The sequence below is a fragment of the Euleptes europaea genome, chromosome 20 (genome assembly GCF_029931775.1).
Source record: "Euleptes europaea isolate rEulEur1 chromosome 20, rEulEur1.hap1, whole genome shotgun sequence".
Classification (NCBI taxonomy): Eukaryota; Metazoa; Chordata; class Lepidosauria; order Squamata; family Sphaerodactylidae; genus Euleptes; species Euleptes europaea.
In genome coordinates this window covers 2,479,027-2,499,608 of record NC_079331.1, presented here as the reverse complement: position 1 = coordinate 2,499,608, position 20,582 = coordinate 2,479,027, and the positions used below count along the sequence as shown (strand labels likewise).

Here is a 20,582-nt window from a genome sequence, read left to right as displayed (position 1 = left end):
ACAGCGAGGGACCGCCACACAGAACAGCTATTCCAAACAGTCCCGTTCCAAAATACATGCAAAAAAAGAAATAAAAGAAATAAATCTGTGCCCAGAGCAAAAAGCATTCAGGGTGGAGGTCCTCCGACTATCTCCTAAGCTGGGGGCTTCTCCGTGCCCACCTCTAGGACCACAGAGGCATCCAGGATGGAGGTCCTCCAACGATCTCCTACTCTTTGGCTTCTTCATGCCCACATCCATGACCCCAGAGGCAGCCAGAGGGCACTGCACCAACCTCTCATGGCCATAAGGTTGCCATCTCCAGGTTGGGAAATTCCTGGAGATTTGGGGAGGGTGTGGTTTGGGAGTGGGGAGTAAACCTCAGTGGGGTACAACGCCATAGAGTCCACCCTCCAACGCAACCGTTTTCTCCAGGGCATCTGATCTCTGTCCCCTGGAGATCAGCTGTGATTCTGGGAGACCTCCTGGCCCCACCTGGAGGATGGCAACCTGACCTACATCGGCTTGGGGCTGCACCAAATGCTTCAGGGCCTGCCCTGATCCCAGTGATGTCAGTGACTCCAGCTGATGTACCCCAGAGTAAGTTATTTGAGCACTGCATTTCACTCTGCATTTCACTGCATTCCACTCTGCATTTCATTACCCATTGGAGGATCATGTAGCTGAGTTTAGACAGAACAAAGTCTTTCAAAGGCTAGGCAAGGGGTCCTTATACCTTGAAGCTCGTCCGAAAGCCTATGAAATATACACAGCAGAGAATCTCCCACATGCGAAATGGAAAGGTCACGTCCATCGCCATCCCAGAAGCAGAGAGCTGGACATGAGTGCCGCATAACAGTCCAAACATTGCAAGACAGACTCTCCTGATGCGGTCACAACGCACAGCTACAGATGGTTCTCCACCACAACAAACCACGGACGGTAAGAGGAAACCACACTCGGGAAAGAGAAGCGCCTCGACGTTCATCTGGGCTCGGCAAGGCACAGAGAGGTCCCCAGAAGAGAAGGGCGAACCCGGCCGAGAAGCAGCCGCCGACACTTAGAGACGTACAAACGGAAGCCCAGAATCACAGCTTTACAGAGATCCACAGTGAAAAATCACAACACTCCAAGACAAACAAAGACGACAAAGACCAAAAAAGCAAAAAATAAAAAATAAAAAGCAAAACTCAAAAACAGTCACGAACAGTCAAGAAAAATTCTACACACCGCTTTTTTCTTGATTTTAGCTGCTTTTTGCATCCTCTGGGGAGAAGCATATATTTAAAAAACAAAGGAAAAACAAAGGAAAAAAAACAGACAAATGCACAAAAGAAAGGGAAGGGAGGAGAAAGAGAAAAAGACAGCATGTGAAGTCAAGGAAACGTTCGGACACGCGAGTCCAGATTCTTGTGCCGGTTGTTTGCAAAAAAGGGAGTGCAAACCGGCCCTGCCAGGCAGCCCATTTGAGGTCAGAAGCGATGGACTGATGCAGATGGGCAATACTGAATAAAGTTCACTGCTGAATCTGCAGCTTCTTCTATAAGAGCATCAGAAGAGCCCCGCTGGATCAGACCAGTGAGGGTATGTTTAGCCTGGAGAGAAGAAGACTGAGAGGGGGTACGATAACCATCTTCAAGTACTTGTAGGGCTGTCACATAGAGGAGGGTGCCAAGTTGTTTTCTGTTGCCCCAGAAAGTCGGACCAGAACCAACAGGTTAAAATTAAATCAAAAGAGTTTCCGCCTAGACATTAGGAAGAATTTTCTACCAGTTAGAGCAGTTCCTCAGTGGAACAGGCTTCCTCGGGAGGTGGTGAGCTCTCCTTTCCTGGAGGTTTTTAAGCAAAGGTTAGATGGCCATCTGTCAGCAATGCTGATTCTATGACCTTAGGCAGATGATAAGAGGGAGGGCATCTTGGCCATCTTCTGGGCATGGAGTCACTGGGTGTGTGTGTGGGGGGGGAGGTAGTTGTGAATTTCCTGCATTGTGCAGGGGGTTGGACTAGATGACCCTGGTGGTCCCTTCCAACTGCATGATTCTATGGTCCATCTAGTCCAGCATCCTGTCTCACACAGTGGCCAACCATTTCCTCCGCAGGGCCGAAAACAGGGCCCAGAGGTTGAGGCCTTCCCCTGATATTGCCTCCTAAGAAGAGTGAACGGAAAATCCCAGGATCGCCAGCCAACAACTGCCCTGATGTCAAAGGAGTCGAATAGCTCTAAATTTCCTACGACTGCCCTGTTCGTTTCCAAATTTATGAACGGGGTAGTAGTGAGGATAAAGGAGGGGTGGTACGTGAAAATATCACACGGGGCACGCAATTCCAACCCTCTGAACTGCATCCAGCTCATTTCTGGACCCCCAAACAATGCTGATCTCTCTCCATCCCTAAGGGCTAGAAGCGTTCTTTCTTTTAAAAGGAAGTGTGCAATCCAAGCTCTCTCGGGCGACTGTTTCCCAAACGGAAAGACCATTTAGACCATGGAGTTGCTTGTGTTTTCCATTAAGCTTTCAGCAGGGTGCTTCTCAAGCACAAGCACGAAAAACATTTTCACAGGATACTTCGACGCATGCTCTAGGGGGGGGGGGGAATTGCCACTCAAATAACAGAATGCGAAAGTCTGCACATTATAACTGCTTTCTCTCTCTCGATATTAGTAATCTGAAAGCAAGCTCATTAAAGTTAGACAAAAGTGTTTTAGAGCGGATACGTTCAGCCGTACAGCGCAAGAGGGGAGGGCAGGAAAATGCAGGAAGCAAAACCCGGGGGGTGGGGGGCGTAATCCTTTCCCCAACCACTACTATCCCTTAGCTGTCTCCTCCATCCTAGCTGTTTCCCCCTTAGGAGTCCCATAGACTTTCCCATAGCTTTCAATTGGCCATTTTTGGGGGGCCTGGGCCCATGCAAAGCTATGGGAAAGTCTATGGGAATTTTTTTGCGAAGCTCATTTGGGGGCATTTTTGCAGGCAGAAGTCCCAAATTTTCAGGGTAGCTTGAAGGGACTCTCCTTGCAAGAACCTCCAAGTCTGGTGAAGATTGGGTCAGGGTTCCGGTTTTATGGGGGCTGGGTGAGGTCACCCCCTTCTTCCATAGAGAAGCAATGCAAAGTGAGACTCTTCCAGACCCCATAAAATTGTAACCCTTGACCCAATCTTCACCAAACTTGGGGGTTCTTGCAAGGAGAGTCCCTTCAAGCTACCCTGAAAATATGGGACCTCTACCTGCAAAAAATGCCCTCCGGAGCTGCGAAAAGCCATGAAAAGTCCCAATAGGCTTTAATGGGCTGGATTTTTTCGGGAAACCTGGAAATTACCAAGTCAGGCGACGGGTTCGTTTCGCCCAGTATTGTCCAGTCAAGCGGTGGCGGCTGCCCACGGACTCTGTCCTGCCCTACCCAGAGCATGACCTCTGCCACTGAGCTGTGGGGTTGCGCATGCCACTGGCAACACAACATCCAAGACCCAAGGTAAGTGCGGTACAGTTAACCCGCGTCATTCCCAAGCACGTCTCAGATCCCGCCGCCAAGAGTTAGTTCCAGCATGCAGAAAAGCCTCCCTGCGATATAGACTATAAATGACACAACCACCACCACGTGTTGGAAGAATGTAGCATCTGACACAGAGATCGCTGCAACTCCTGGTTTGTTTTCTCCAGTAACAGGCTCTTTGGCTCTTACAATCCCAAGAAAAGTACACTGGGGTAGCCCTGCGGAAAGCCCAGACGGCACGCAAGAGGCAGAGCTGCCAGACTCGCGGGACGCAAGGCTGCCGCTGAAAACGGCATCCCTGTACCTTGTTCCGCCTTGTCACGAAGCTGCCACTGAAAATGGCATCCCCGTGTCGAGTTCTGCCCTGTCACTTGTGCTATTGCCCCGTGCCATGATGTCATCACAGTAGACATTTCCCTGCTCCACCCGTCCTCAGACGGAAGCAGGGAAAGGCACAACATCACAACACAGAATACACGTTGCTATGAATTGCAGGGGGCTTGGGGGAGAATACGATACAAGGACATCGTTTTCCATGTTCAGTATATAGGGTAATTCTATGGTATGTTCTGACCCCGCCCCTAGAGTCACACAGCTCCCAGAAAACCCGTGCAGAAAGCTAGACTGTAATTAATTCAGAAAAAAGTAATATTTCTTGCAAACTAGAAAGGCCGGGATTAGACAAATCCCAAATTCTACTTGCACCAGCAAAATCAAAAGCGAGCATTTCTCTCTCTGCCCCCTTTTGATAACTAATCCTCCACACCTTCAAGCAGCTATTAAAAATATAAATAGCTGGCAGGGTGTGTTTTTTTAACAGACCACCTACTAAGTACACCTGACAGCGCAACATCAATGCTAAATAAACGGTGCTTCGTCGTGACACGGTTGGCGCTCGTTCGCGGCCTGTGGATTCCGTTCCAAGAGATGCCAAAGCCGACTCTTGTGCCAAACCGCTCAGATTGCCATGAAACGAGAGAGCCTTTGTCTTCCTGTGGCCCAAATTCAAACCACCGTCCAGGTGTTTCTATTGCAAAACATTCTGCCAGCCTCAAACATCGATCGCTGCAAATCCAGCTAATTGGAAGGGGCCCCCCAAATGATGATGATGATGAAGAAGAAGAGGAGGAGGCGGTTTTTATATGCCGACTTTCTCTACCACTGAAGGGAGACTCAAACTGGCTTACCATCACCTTCCCTTCCCCCTCCCCACAACAGACACCCTTTGAGGTAGGTGGGGCTGAGAGAGCTCATTACTAGCCTCACCTGCCTCTAGGCAGTCAGTCCTTTAATCTGTCTTTTTGCTCCTAATAAATTATTACTGCTTCAGGAATACCTGCCTGGATGAGTTTGCTTATGGGATGCTAGGGACAGACGCCTGATGAAAAGAAAATAGGAAGAGCCCTGCTGGATCAGACCAGTGGCCCATCTAGCCCAGTAAAGGTAAAGGTCCCCTGTGCAAGCACTGGGTCATTCCTGACCCATGGGGTGACGTCACATCCCGACGTTTACTAGGCAGATTGTGTTTATTGGGTGGCTTGCTGTTGCCTTTTCCAGTCATCTTCCCTTTACCCCCAGCAAGCTGGGTACTCATTTTACCGACCTCGGAAGGATGGAAGGCTGAGTCGACCTTGAGCCGGCTACCTGAAACCGACTTCCGTCGGGATCGAACTCAGGTCGTGAGCAGAGCTTGGACTGCAGTACTGCAGCTGACCACTCTGCGCCAAGGGGCTCCTTCTAGCCCAGTATCCTGCCTCAAACAGTGGCCAAGTGTTTCCTCTGGAGGGCCAGCAACAGGGCACAGAGGACGAGGCTCTCCCCTGATGTTGCCTTGGGATTCAGAGGTCTTCTGCATCTGAATGCTAAGGGATGCTGTGATCCTCACGGGGAGACATCCTTTGAAAAGTGGACTGAAAAATTCAAAAATCAATGCCTTTCTTGTCTTTCAAAGGCAGGCTGTTCCTTTCCCCTGAATCCAGCGGCTACTCTGAGTGTGAGAGGATTTCAAGACGTTTCAAAAGACCCCGAGAGTGCGACTGATATTTTGTTCCTTTGCGTACAGGCGTGCGGCAGAAAACAAAACCATGAACGCGAAGCCTTGAGATCAGCGACAACCTGGCGACCGCTGCGAACACAGAGTGCCGGGCGGCTCCGACTCGTCGGAGCTCGGCTCTCGGGGGACGCCGAGTTACCTCCCGCGGCTCCGCGGCAGCCTACCTTGACGCGGCTCACCGCTTCCTGCGCTTGCATCATGCGGATGTTTTTGGAAGGGTTGCGCTCGGAGAGCAGCTGCGTGGAGCCCAGGTAATTGGCGGCAAAGATGATGCCATCTATGAGGTCTTCGGGTTCGCAGGGCCCTGGAACTGGAAAGCAGAGGCAGGCGGTTATCTCCCTCCCAGGCAGAAGGGGGAGGCGAAAGGAAAAAAGAGGGGAAGGCATCGCGTGGGGAACAAGTATTTAAGCCGAGCGTTCGGTTCACGTAATTGTGGGCCGCGGAACTGGAACGCAAGCATGATGGCCGTTAGAAAACTGATGCATAGTTAAATGGTGGGACTCCCTGCCCCAGGATGTGGTGATGGCTGCCAACTTGGAAGGCTTTAAGAGGGGAGTGGACATATTCATGGAAGAGAGGTCTATGCATGGCAACCGGTTAAAATGGATACTAGTCATGATGTAGACCTATTCTCTCCAGGATCAGAGGACCATGCCTATTCTATGAGGTGCTGTGGAACACAGGCAGGATAAATGCTGCTGCAGTCGTCTTGTTTGGGGGCTTCCTAGAGGCATCTGGCCGGCCACTGTGTGAACAGACTGCTGGACTTGATGGGCCTTGGTCTGATCCAGCAGGGCTTTTCTTATGGTCTTATGCTTTCTTATGATGCGGGGAATGGCTTTAAGCTACAAATGTTAGCTGGCTTTGCTAATCATTCCTTTCCCCCCGGGGGGGGGTCCCAGAATGGGGGGTCAGGCTCTCTAACAGCGACCCCACCCCAAGCTACAATTCACATGGTCCTTTGGGGAAAGTCACAACAGTTAAGTTGACTGGGAGAGAGCTTAGCATAGCAGCTGAAAGACTGAGCTGTGATCTGGGAAGCTGCTGGTGCACACCTTGCCACAATCACCTGCAATACGGGGGGGGGGGGGAGGAGGAGGAGAAGGAGAAGAGTTGGTTTTTATATGCCAACTTTCTCTACCACTTAAGGGAGACTCAAACCGGCTTACAATCGACTTCCCTTCCCCTCCCCACAACAGACACCCTGTGAGGTAGGTGGGGCGGAGAGTGTGTGACTAGCCCAAGGTCACCCAGCCGGCCCCGTGTGTAGGAGTGGGGTAACAAATCCAGTTCACCAGATTAGCCTCCGCCGCTCACGTGGCCCAGTATGGCCCAGTATGGTGGGCTGGGCCAGCCAAGACTGGTGGTGTACGTATGAAGCTGCCTTCTGAATCAGACCATTGGTCCATCAAGGTCCGTGTTGTCTACTCTGACTGGCAGCAGCTCTACAGGGTCTCAGGCTGAGGTCTTTCACTTCACCTCCTGCCTGCTCGTTTTAACTGGAGATGCTGGCGATTGAACCTGGGACCTTCTGCATGCCAAGCGGAGGCTCTGCCACTCAACTTGGTAATGCACTGGCCCACCTGTGCCCCGCAGATGCCACACCTAGGCAGGCAAACAGAAGGCCCCTTCGAGATATTGAGAACCCGGAAATGGAAGGAGCTTCGAGTTGGAGGGTTTCCAGGCAGACTGCTCTCCCCCTCTGACCGAACCCTCTCCGTCATTTGCATTATCTAAAACCTCCCAGTGTCAGCTCTGTTTTTCTGGCTGGGAGTGATGGAGGAGCTCCTTCCCTTCTAGCAGAGGATGCCAGAAACAGACGCTCTGATTTGCATTCAGTGCAGCCGGAGCCAGGCGAGGTACTGGGGAGGGAAGGAGGGGGGCCGAAATGTGGAGGAGAGAATCTGTCAAAAGTTGTGCGGCAAATTGAAAGCGACACTCTCAGCTGGCTCCTCTAGTGGCCTGGGGCAGCGGAGCGAAGTCAGATTCCCTTATTTCAAGAGCTGGCGCCGAGCCGAACCTGCCTAAGCCCCTGAAACACAACCCCTTGCGGTGCGCTGGACGGAAAAGGGGGCATGACGCGGGTTGAGTCATAGAATCGTAGAGTTGGAAGCAACGCCATCCCATCTCTCCTAATTTCTACTTTCTACTTGGACTCATCTTCGAAAAATCGGGAGGTGGAGAACGATCTGCGCATCTTACAAGAACGACGCGTCTTGTTCACACAGAGAGATCTCACTCTTATGGACTAGCCCCGCTGGGAGGCAACGGACGAGGAATGATTCAGTCTTACATGAAAAGATTTTAGCACATCTGTCATAGCTAATCTCGGTGCGAGCGTTGGGGGGGGGGGATAACAGGAAAAAACCCTAACATTTTCTCCTCTGTAATCAATTGCCTGGTCTGTCACACGTCTATGTTTTTTCAGAGCAAGCTGGCTTTCCTCTGTGCCGGGATTTAATGAAAAAATTAGACGCGTCTATAAAACTTCGGCCTCAGAAAAGGGCAAAAAAAGATTAATCTTGAACGGACCTCTTAACCCCCCCTCCTCCACCGCCAGCAAGGGAAAATCAATCACAGAGGTAACATTTAATTTCATTAGGCCAGTCGCCAGCGCCAGTTATTACAGTAATAATTAAAAGCCCCCAAGTCAGGAGGGGAGGGGGGGGAGGTTGCTGTAACCATGCAAATAGGTCTGAGATGATACGTCTTGCGGTGGGAAACTTCAGAAAGCCCGTTCGTTTAGCCCACAGCTGCTTCCAAGGTCTCTGTCTTATCTAGTAGACTTTGTGAAATAACTAGAAGAGGAAAAAAAGAACTTCTAACTCCAAATTATGGGTGCATTTCTAAGTCAGCTAGCGCAACCAGCCATTAACAGTTTTTCCCCAGGATACAGGGAGTTCATTTCGGATCTCTAATGAAGAGGGAAGAATAAAGCAGACTGTTTGGGGCTCTGGGTGGAACTGTTAAAACGAAAGGCCCTGGCTTTGTGGGAATAAAGTAGTATCCTGGTCGGGTGTCAGTGCGGAAGAGAGTGCGGAAGAGAGTCCAAAGTGCGGAAGAGAGTCCAAAGACCCCCCCCAAAAAATTGGCCTTAAGCTATGCTGCAAAAACACCGGAAACAGACTCAGTATATTCTGTAAAAAAAAAAAAATCATTCCACATCAACTCTAGAGTTAACTTCCGCTCTCCCTCAAAAGTCAGGTGTAGCAAAGAAGATTTCTACACCTACCCTGTTTGTTGTTGTATGTTGTTATATGGTTTATAATAATGTTGGAAAAAATGAATTTAAAAAAATGCTGACGCAAACTGATTGAGTCGACAAGAGGTCTTTGCAGTCGCGTTAAACAAATGAAACACCTCTGATCTTTTTTACCATCCCCCCACCCCACCTCCCCCAGGACTTTTGAATGCTCTAAATATTTTGGAAATGTACTCACCATCCACAAAACTTGGGAAGGACGACACTTTCTTGGTCTGTGAGAGGGTTAAAAAAACAACAGAGGGCCGCGTCACTCCCGAGCAAGATTTGTGGCACAGAAGCATCTATCCCAATACACGTGGCAGCGTGATTCCCCCCGAGTTTTGCACAGAGCTGTTCTTTCTACGCTGTGTTAAGTTTTCAGAGCTGGAAGAATTCACTTCATTTTGCTGCCTTTTTGTCTTGCCCCTCCTCCCAGGGGGTCTGGGCAGCCTCCTTGGCTCTCCCCTCCCTTCACTTTATGCTCACAACGTCCCTGCGAAGTAGGAAACGCTGAGAGCAAATGACGGGCCCCAGGTCACCTAGAAGAAGAAGAGTTGTTTTTTATATGCTGACTTTCTCTCCCACTTGAGACTCAAACCAGCTTACAATCACCTTCCTTTCCCCTCCCCACAACAGACACCCTGTGAGGTAGGTGGGGCTGAGAGAGCTCTAAGAGAGCTGTGACTGGCCCAAGGTCACCCAGCTGGCTTTGTGCGTAAGGGTGGGGAAACCAATCCAGTTCACCAGATTAGCCTCCGCCACTCATGTGGAGGAGTGGGGAATCGAACCCAGTCTCCAGATCAGACTCCACCGCTCCAAACCACCGCTCTTAACCACTACACCACGCTTACCTAGTAAGTTTCGCGGCAAGCGGGGATTTAAAGCCGCTGCTCCCTGCTCCGAGTCCAGCACTAACCACTACACCATGCTCTCAGTATGTTATAAACTACCCCGGAAAAAGCATTCTTGGTATCTTTTGGTATCGCTTGGTATCGCATATCTGGAATATGCGAACAAGCCTGGGAGGTCCTTGCACCTGTATACTGCTTCTTCCACATTTGAACTGGTTATCTGTGGTCCATGTTTTCCCTACAAACCAGGATTCTGAATGAGACAAAATCCCCTATTGGGAATCCTTAATTTGCAGGAAAAAGAGCCAAAAGCAATTTGCCCGTTGAGACATAGGACCGCACCATATTGTGAGCTTTTGGCGTTCAGGATACAGGCTGCCGGCTCTCCAAAGTAACAATGCGTTTCCAAGTGAATTCTTGCAAAGCAAAGCTCAGACTGGGGGAGATGCCCTCCGACCAGGAAAGGTGCTATCTGCAGTCCCAGGACTTTGGGGGCGGGTTGTGTCTCGGCCCTTGCCAGGAGCAAATTCTCTGGACGCAATCCAAGGCTCCCTCGCGATGGCCCACTCACAGTCTTGGGCGGCATCCCGATCGTTCCTGGCTCGTGTCTCAGCACCGTTATTCCCCAGACTTTGGGATCAAGCAAGCTATTCATCAAAAATACATGGAACTTTTCTTTTAAAAGACAAGAGCTGCTATTTTTGCACTTTCTCCTTTAGGAAACTAAATCCTTCAAACAATTATCCCGTCTTGCCAGTAGATACAGAAGAAAGCGTCCTCTCCCCGGAAGGTATAAAAGGAAACTTTGCAGATTAAAAATCTCACGCTAGCTAAGTTGGACTGGTTTTAGCCCCGATGTGAAAGGACAAAGCAATTGCAAAGAGAGGGAAACGCTCCAGCATCCTTTTGTCTGTCCAGTAGATAATGCTTTTAAATCCTTCGGGATGTATATTTCCCTCCGAGAGCAGCATGTATACTGGGGTTACTTCAGCGGAAGGCTTCTTAAGAAATGACCGGACAGGCAAAATGAACTAATGTTCATTAGTTACTTTTCAACTCAGGGAGAAAAACTCTGAGCGCAACTTACCAAAAGAGGCATTTGTGTATCTTACTAATCTTAGATAATATTCCGACACCACAACCCAACTGCGAGCTTGTTCATACCCAAAATAAGACTGGTTCATTCTCAGCCTCAAATTGCTCCCGCTCTCCCCTACGCCATGACTGATGACTACAGAGATAAGGGAGACTTTGATCTAACCACAATTTGGGACACTTTGGCAAACCCAAGTTTGTTTCTTGCTCACAAACCAGGATTCTAAACCAGAGTTAAACGGCAGTTGAGAACCCCGCTTTGTGGCAAATGTATTAATATGCCCAAATGTGATTGTCCTGACCACTGGGGGTTAAGAATGAAAACTTACCAAACCAGAATATCTTCAGTTCCATAACAGAGAAACAGAGAGAGAGAAAGAGAGAGAGAAGGAAGGGGGGGGTGTGGAAACCCACAAATAAGCCAGACTTATTCTCACTGCAAACAAACTCCAGTTTATTTATGTCGCCAGAAGGCAGCCTCTGGGGAAATGGCTGGGTACTAAACCACCGGAGAAGCCCCGCTAGCAACGACAAAACTTGGCATGCTATTTCATTCTGTTTCTGAAAATAACTCATAAAAATAATCTCTTCGCTATTTCTGAAATAATTGCCCATTATGAGTGGCTGCAGCTACTCCCGGACAATTATGTACAGCTTGGCCAGACCTCTGACCGTAGAACAAGCTTGGCAGTCCACCCGGTTACCCTGACTTTGAAAATTGCTGTCAGGTTTTGAGATGTCATCGCATGACGCCGTGAAACGGGAACGCTCCAGTTGAAATGGCTGCAGCAAGAACTGGCAGCGAGGGGCTGTCCAGACCCTGCTCCAGCCTGCCGAAGAATATCGCTTGGCCCTCTGGTTGCTGCTTGGGAGGCAGAAGAGAAGTGGAAGGAGACCACTGAGGGGGAAAGGAGGGGGTAAAAAAAGGTAAAGGTAGTCCCCTGTGCAAGCACCCGGTCATTCCTGACCCATGGGGTGACGTCACATCCTGACATTTACTAGGCAGACTATGTTTACGGGGTGGTTTGCCAGTGCCTTCTCCAGTCATCTTCCCTTTACCCCCAGCAAGCTGGGTCCTCATTTCACCGACCTCGGAAGGATGGAAGGATGGGTCAACCTTGAGCCGGCTACCTGAAACCTACTTCTGTCGGGCTCGAACTCTGGTCGTGAGCAGAGTCTGGACTGCAGTACTGCAGCTTACCCCTCTGCGCCACGGGGCTCCTTAAAAGCACTTGTGAATTAGGACCTCTCTCTAGCTGAAAAGATTTGTCAGTCTACAATGCTACACAAGTGACCAAGTGTGGAATTAGACATTACGGAAGACGCATTCCTGCTGCCCATATTGGAATCCCTGCACCAACAGTGCCACCACTGTTATTATAGTTTTCCTCCCCCACCCTTTTCTTTTTTAAATTAGTTACTGGGTTTCAAGTTTATTTCCCTTCTTTTTCCTGGTTTTTTTTTTTTAAAGAAATAAAAAGTGCATATAAAACATAAGGCGCAATAACAGTTGCTCTGTAACTGGGATGTTGTATACGTCATTGTCCGTATCCTGTGGTAAAACCCGCTGAATTGGATAATGGTGACGCAGGGATGCCATTTTCAGTGGCAGCCCTGCGTTTCCCCATAACAACCCTTTCTATAGCAAACCCACTTTAGTGGCGTCTGCCTCACTCCCTCTTCAAAGATAGTGCTCTGCTACTCTGAAGTAAAGGGCGGCAGTGAAGTATAAAAATATGGGCAAGACAAGAGGTGGCTCGGGTGCAAATACTTGCCTCCGGAATATTATTGTTGTCGATGGGACCATTGAGATCCGAGCGCTGCTGCTTCCTGGGCTGGTCCAAGCCGTTACACACCTGCAAATGAAACAAAGGAATACACTTTTTCCCCATTTCCAGCAATCCTCAAATGTCCATGGGACAGAAAAGAAATAAGATATAAAAACCAACTCTTCTTTTTCTTCTTCTTCTCCTCAAACAAGGTCTATATCCTTTTGTGCTTGGAAGTAGTCAACTACTTCCAAGCACAAAAGGATATAGACCTTGCTTGAGAAGAAGAAAAAGAAGAAGAGTTGGTATTTATATATTCTAACTTTCTCTACCTCTTAAGGAAGAATCAAACCGGCTTACAATCGCCTTCCCTTCTCCTCCCCACAACAGACACCCTGTGAGGTAGGTGGGGCTGAGAGAGCTCTAAGAGAGCTGTGACTAGCCCAAGGTCACCCAGATGGCTTCATGTGGAGGAGTGGGGAAACCAACCAGGTTCTCCAGATTAGAGTCCACCACTCCAAACCACTGCTCTTAACCACTACACCACACTGGCTCTGGATCCCTGCTGATAGATTGGCTCCAACAGCAGTTCATGCCTGGACTCCTAAATTGGGCTCAGATTCTTCTCCTTTCCAACGCCAAACTCAAGTGTCACTTGAGATGCACATACTCCGTGGGAAAGCCCCCTTGTAAGGAGACCAAGGAGGGGCCGTGGCTCAGTGGCAGAGCCTCCGCTTGGCATGCAGAAGGTCCCAGGTTCAATCCCCGGCATCTCCAGCTAAAAGGATCAGGCAGCAGGTGATGTGAAAGACCTGGAGACCAGCTGCCAGTCTGCATAAACAATACAGACTTTGATGGACCAAAGGTCTGATTCAGTATAAGCCAAACTGAGGGATCAGTGTGGAAACCCGAATCCTGTACATTAATGGAGCCCAGAGAAGCAAATCTGGGTTCCCAACTGGGTTTGAGCTCAGGGCAGGAGACATAGCATAGCAACCCCCGAATTTCCTTGGGGGTCTCCCATCCAAATACCAACCAGGACTGACCCTGCCTAGCATCCGAGATCTGATACGATTGGGTTTCCACACTGATCCCTCACTTTGGCTTATACTGAATCAAACCTTTGGTCCATCAAAGTCTGTATTGTTTATGCAGACTGGCAGCTGGTCTCCAGGTCTTTCACATCACTAGTAGGTCCCCACCCCTCGCTCCCAGCCTTGTTTCTCCCAGGAAGAGAAGCCGAGTCCCCTGAGCACCTTTCTCTGGGGAGGGGTATGGTTCAGTGGTAGAACATCTGCTTGGCCTGCAGAAGGTCCCAGGTTCAATCCCCGGCATCTCCAGTTAAAGGGACTAGATGAGTAGGTGATGGGAAAGACCCCTGCCTGAGACCCTGGAGAGCCACTGACGGTCTGAGTAGACAATACTGACTTTGATGGACCCAGGGTCTGATTCAGTAGAAGGCAGCTTTGTGTGTTTGTGTGTAGCCTGGGCCATCCAGGTCAGGGCAGCTCCCGCTCTATTAGGCCATTTACGCACGGGACTTTTTGCCTGGGGTTTGCCGCTCTCTAGCTGCGCATTTCCCCCATCCGAATTCTCAAATCTCTGCATGGGGCTTATTGTTGAGTTTTGAGAATTTGGGTGGGGGAAATGTGCATTTAGAGAGTGGCAAATCCAAAGCAAAAACCCCATGCATAAATGGCCTAGAGCTCCTGGACGCACTCCCACACCTTCCCACCAGCTTCCCCTCTGCTCTGTCCACGGTCCTGATGACTAGACTGCCTTTCGACTAGCCAGCGTGGTGTAGTGGTTAAGAGCAGTGGTTTGGAGCGGTGGACTCTGATCCGGAGAACCGGGTTCGATTCCCCAACTCCTCCACACGAGCGGCGGAGGCTAATCTGGGGAACTGGGTTTGTTTCCCCGCTCCTCCACAGGAAGCCAGCTGGGTGACCTTGGGCTAGTCACACTCTCTCAGCCCCACCAACCTCACAGGGTGTCTGCTGTGGGGAGGGGAATTGAAGGCGATTGTGAGCCGGTTTGAGTCTCCCTTAAGTGGTAGAGAAAGTCGGCATATAAAAACCAACTCTTCTTCTTCCGGGTTCCCGATATTCACCCAGTGCTCACCGCGGCTACTGCCAAGACGTTCCGCGGCCCGCCCGCCACAACCATTAGGCCGCACTTCCCCCGCAGGCCTCGACCTCCAGCCCGTTAAAACGAGCACAGTTTAAAGGGCGGTTTCGGCGGCACCCCCGCTGCCTCGGCAGATGGCCGGAGAGGCAATGTGCTCGCTGCGTTCCCCAAAGAAACATTCCAGCGGAGAGAAATCTAATTACGTCGCGCTGTTCAGCTAATAAGGTGAAACGGGCAGCCATGCAGAGCAGAACACATCGGTGTGATGGAGCCGCGAGAAAGAAGACGGGTTCATTCTGCTGCCGGATGGCATGGACGTTACTTTCAGAACCCCCCCCCCCAAAACCGGGATTAAAGCAGGAGAGGTTTCGTGCACAACGCCAGGCCGCTGGATAGGAACTGCAAGGATTTCCAAGGAGGGAGGCCGTACATCAGTCGGGTCCCGGGATGCAAAGTGGTCGGGCTACCAGGGTTTCCCCTCCCCACTCTTCAAAGGCTGTGTCAGATCTGGTTATGATTTGTGGCTGAACATTCAAAAACCAGAACAAAATAAGGTGGGGTGTGTGTGTGTTAAGTGCTGTCAAGTCGTTTCCGACTCATGGCGACCCTATGACTCAGTGTCCTCCAAAGTGTCCTAACAGCCTTGCTCAGATCTTGCAAATTGAGGGCCGTGGCTTCCTTTATTGAGTCAATCCATCTCTTGTTGGGTCTTCCTCTTTTCCTGCTGCCCTCAACTTTTCCTAGCATGACTGTCTTTTCCAGTGACTCTTTGTCTTCTCATAATATGTCCAAAGTACGACAGCCTGAGTTTAGTCATTTTAGCTTCTAGGGTCAGTTCAGGCTTGATTTGATCTATAACCCACTGGTTTGTTTTTTTGGCAGCCCACGGTATCCATAACACTCTCCCCCAACACCACATTTCCAAGGAATCTATTTTCTTCCTATCAGCTTTCTTCACTGTCCAGCTTTCACACCCATACATAGTAATAGGGAATACGATGGCATAAATTAACCTGATCTTGGTGGCCAGTGACACCTCCTTACACTTCAAAAAAAATTCCAGCTCCTTCATGGCTGCCCTTCCCAGTCTCAATATCCCCAGATGGATTGACAGGGCAGGTTTCGAACCCTGGAGTCAAATGGGATAGCGCCCTAAACATCAACACATTTGACATTCAGAGAGGATTTGCGAGAGTTCACAGTTCTTGACATATTTGTGTTGCAAGTTTTCGTAACAGCCCTGGAAGGGCCGTTGGGCGGTGTTATTTGCAGCCGGTGGATGTGGGACCCCCGGATTAAAGTAACGTGCCCCCGACAGCGCCTTGTGGCGCTGACAGAAGAGACGGCGTGGTGAAGTGGTTAAGAGCGGTGGTTGGGAGCGGTGGACTCTGATCTGGAGATCCGGGTTGGGTTCCCCACTCCTCCATATGAGCGGTGGAGGCTAATCCGGTGAAATGGGTTGGTTTCCCCACTCCGACACATGAAGCCAGCTGGGTGACCTTGGGCTAGTCACAGCTCTCTCAGCCCCACCGACCTCACAGGGCCTCTGTTGTGGGGAAGGGAAGGTGATTGTAAGCCGGTTTGAGTCTCTCTTAAGTGGTAGAGAAAGTCGGCATAGAAAAACCCAACATGTATTTTGACAAGGTGGCGTTATAATCAGTCTCCCTAAAGAGCTGTTTAGTATGCATGATTCATCTTCATCCACAACAACACTTGCTCCCCCCTATTTTAAAAATACTTCCAATTCTCTCACACGCTTTTTTTGTTTCGTTGCACACGGGGACGTCATCACCCGTTCTCAGAACAACAGGGAATCGTCACCAGCCTGCAAAGCACCCCACCGACGAGCTGGCCATAAAACAGCTCCAATAGAAGCAGGCAATATGTCGCCTCTCCTCAGCTGCTCTTTTCATTCCTCCCGTTGTTTGTTCCAATCAAAAATTAACAGCTCCGCCGAGGACAGGCCCTGAACGCAGGGAACTAAAGTTTCGGCTCTTAAAGAAAATTAACAGAAATGTATGAGATGGATGAAGGAGAAGGAGCACAAGACCGGTAGAATAAAAACGCCTTTTGATCGGGAATGAAGCCGCCTTCTACTGAATCAGACCCTCGGTCCATCAAAGTCAGTATTGTCTACTCAGGCCGGCAGCGGCTCTCCAGGGTCTCAGGCGGAGGTCTTTCACATCACCTACCTGCCTGGTCCCTTTTACTGGAGAAGCCAGGAATTGAACCTGGGACCTTCTGCATGCCAAGCGCATGCTCTACCACTGTGCCACAGCCCCTCCAAAATGTGGGGCCATCTGCTGAAGCTGGAGGGTGAGAGGTTCAAAACAGATAAAAGGAAGTCTTTCTTCACACAATGATTAGTTACATAGTGGAACTCAGGATGTGGGGACGGCTGTCAACTTGGACGGCTTTAAGAGGTGGGGGGAGTGGACATGTTCATGGAGGAGAGGGTAATCCATGGCTACTAGTCATGATGCATACCTATTCTCTCCAGTACCAGAGGAGCGTGCCTATTACATTGTGTGTCTGTGTTAAGTGCCGTCAAGTCGGCGACCCTATAAATCAGTGTCCTCCAAAATGTCCTATGCTTAAAAGCCTTTTCAGGTCTTGCAAACGGAGGGCCGTGGCTCCCTTTATAGAGTCAATCCATCCCACAACAGACACTCTGTGAGGTAGGTGGGGCTGAGAGAGCTGGGACTAGCCCAAGGTCACCCAGCTGGCTTCATGTGTAGGAGTGGGGAAACCAACCCGGTTCACCAGATTAGCCTCCGCCGCCCACGTGGAGGAGAGGGGGAATCAAACCCGGCTCTCCAGATTAGAGTCCACCGCTCCAAACCACCGCTCTTAACCACTACACCACGCTGGCTCTCTATCAAATGAGAGGCACCCTGAAATTGAACTACCCAAAGCTCTCCTGAGATCTCAAGAAGGGGACGGGGAGACTTTTTTGATAGTATGCAAATATATACATATCCATTTGGATAATAGATAATCAACCGACAATATTCTTTAGTCAATGGACAGCCCTAGAAAAGGACAAAAACTTGATTGAACTGGACCATTCTGGGCCACCATACATGGCCCATCAACATTGTGCCGGGAAGCCACATGACTGGTACTTTATCAGCTGTTTCCTAGTGGGCAATATCTATAGCTACGATAAAGTCTACACAGAGTCCCAACATTTTAATAATCTGGCTCTATTGATTCCAGATTTTTGACCCAATGTCCAACGTTAACCAGATTTATGGCTTTGTTTGGTATTGATTTTGCTGCATGTGAGTGGAAGATATATTGGTCGGGATTAAACTTTACTATCGGGACGCTGTCACTGATATTTTTTTGTAAAAAAAAAAAATCTTATTATCCCATTGTGACACTGTGGGAAATGTGATGAGGCATCTTAAAGATAAATTAAATCTTTGTGGAATGAGTATTCTTCAGAGGGAAATCTGTCTCATCTTGGGAAGAAATTATTGCACAAAAGTGTTTTTTTTTAAATGGATGTGAGCCAGTAAATATACAGACTGAAGGGAGTCACAGAAGTTGTAAAAAGAGAGTTCTCGGATTTTGGCATTTTGAACACACATGAAGCTGCTTTATACTGAACCAGACTGTCAATCCATCAGGGTTGCTCTTGTCTACTCAGACTGGCAGCAGCTCTCCAGGGTCTCAGGTGAGGTCTTTCACATTACCTACCTGCCTGGTCCCTTTAACTGGAGATGCCGGAGACTGAACCTGGGACCTTCTGTATGCCAAGCAGAGGCTCTTTGACTGGCTCTCCATTTTATGAGAGTCAAAGCTCCTTTTGCCCCCTCCAAAACAAATCTTTATTTAGATAGCATGAACATTCACCTTTTTACACCCCAGTTTGACATTTGACACAACTACTAACTCAGAGCCAGCGTGGTGTAGTGGTTAAGAGCAGTGGTTTGGAGCGATGGAGTCTGTTCTGGAGAACCGGGTTTGATTCCCCCACTCCTCCACATCTGGCGAACTGGATTTGTTTCCCCACTCCTACACACGAAGCCATCTGGGTGACCTTGGGCTAGTCACAGCTCTCTCAGCCCCACCTACCTCATAGGGTGTCTGTTGTGGGGAGGGGAAAGGAAGGAGATTGTAAGCCAGTTTGAGTCTCCCTTAAGTGGTAGAGAAAGTCGGCATATAAAAACCAACTCTTCCTCTTCTTCTGATGGGGTATCCTTGAACTTCTCATTCCCTCCCAGCATAGCCTGCCTCAAAGGGCTGTTGTGAAGATCAAACAGAAAGGGTGAACCCCATTGACTGCCCACAGCTCCCACAGTGGGAGGGAGGGAGAAAGAGAAAAGAAATGAGGAATTACAGGCTGGATAAAATATGTCCTCGCTAAAGGTCTCTGCTGTCAGAGTAAATAAAATTGGCCTGCAATTTTGTTTATTTACCAGGCTCGCAATTTCATTTACTGGCTTTGTGCCCCTTTTGAAAGAGCCGCTGACCGCATAAAGAGAACTCAAAACTGAAGTCATTTCAGATGGATTAAAATGGGGGGCGGGGAGGTAGTTGTGAAATTCCTGCATTGTGCAGGGGGTTGGACTAGATGACCCTGGCGGTCCCTTCCAACTCTATGGCTCTATGATTCTATGAAGTGTGATTAAGTACCACCTCCCCCTCTCATGTTCAAACGAGAGAAACTAACAGAGTTGTGGGAAATTATAACACCGTGTTTTGGTAAAAGGAGGGGAATCAGCCGCTTACCTGCTCCTGCGGCCACGTCTGCCTTTCCTCCGGAGTTCTCGACTTGGTCTTGAAGCCTCGGGGGACGTCTCCGACTTGCTTCGAGGCTGGGGGGATGTTCAAGGACTTGGGCCTCCCTTGATGCCTGTTGGTGCCATGGCCAGAGTCCCCTTTTTGACAAGTCTCTGTATAGTCATTTGGCACACTTTCAGTCCCGGCATGCTCTGGGCTCATCTCCGAAGCGCTGTTGATGCTGCTCATGCTCATGCTCATTTTAATTTCGGCGACAATCTGGTCGATGTCTTCTTCCTGCTCTTCCGACTCTACCTCCTCTTTCCTGGAATGATAAGGGGACATCCCGTGGGCGTTCCCGTTTGCTTCTGGCGAGTAATAGCCCGGGTAGGTTTCTTCACTTGGGTGGCAATACTGCAGATGTTCGTCTTGGTCTTGGATTTCCAGAGACGCCACCTCGCCCTTCAAAAGCTGAACGCAGCTGTCATGGTAGACCACTTCTTCCGTGGCCTCGCTTTTGTCCTGATGCTGAATTTTCGTTTCCGCCCATTCCTCTTCCTCTATGGCTTCCTGACACTCGTCGGTCTCCACCGAAGGTTCCTCACGAGGAATATACTCCTCTCCATTGCAGTCCATCCCTTCCAGGTAACTGTCATCCTCGGGGCAATACCGGATGTAGTAAGTGATGCCCTCCTCTTCCTCGGGGAGGCCTTCGTCGTAATCTTCCTCTTCAGAAGTGTTGTTGATGTAGTCCGAGCTGGAATCGCCGTCGGCGCTGTTATCGTTGCACTCGTGTTCCGCCAGCGAGGGGCTACCTTGCCCGACGGGCATCGCCTCCGTCTCGTTCTCCGCGTACTCCTCCGCTGGCAGATGGGTCTCCTCGTTTTCACCATCCCCGCCGTGCACCGGAGCGGGGCACCCTCTCGCCCGGTGATCCAGCATGCCGGCTGTACCGCTTTGACATTTCCTGTTTGCCATGTTCGATTTCTTATACGACAATCATTTCTAAGCGATTGCTGTAGGGGAGAGTCAACGACAGCCAACATTACCGAAAGGTCAGCAAAAGAAACCACAGCGATGCTACTAGGGAACACTGAAAATTGACATTTTTAATTTGTCAAGGATGGGGTGGGGGGGGGAGAAGGCTTAATAAATCATATTATCGAAAACAAAACAAGCTAGCACGGCAGATTTGTAGAATGACACATCCCTACCATTTTGAAATGTCACTAAATAATCCAGG

At 49.7% G+C, this 20,582-nt stretch overlaps 1 protein-coding gene across 2 annotated transcripts in view; it reads right to left on the bottom strand.

Annotated features, from left to right (window-relative positions):
- APBA2 (amyloid beta precursor protein binding family A member 2) overlaps positions 1-20,317 on the bottom strand; it is a 28,959-nt gene extending 8,642 nt beyond the window's left edge. Inside the window, exons 1-5 of one of the 2 annotated variants that reach the window (XM_056866140.1) lie at positions 19,349-20,317; positions 12,488-12,568; positions 8,963-8,999; positions 5,687-5,832; positions 1,210-1,245 (exon numbers count right to left, since the gene is read on the bottom strand). In XM_056866140.1, coding sequence (XP_056722118.1) covers positions 1,210-1,245; positions 5,687-5,832; positions 8,963-8,999; positions 12,488-12,568; positions 19,349-20,317 — 1,269 coding nt within the window. Of the gene's footprint in view, positions 1-1,209; positions 1,246-5,686; positions 5,833-8,962; positions 9,004-12,487; positions 12,569-19,348 lie in introns of both variants that reach the window. The other variant, XM_056866141.1, reaches the window with a different exon arrangement.
- Positions 20,318-20,582: the final 265 nt, after the last annotated feature.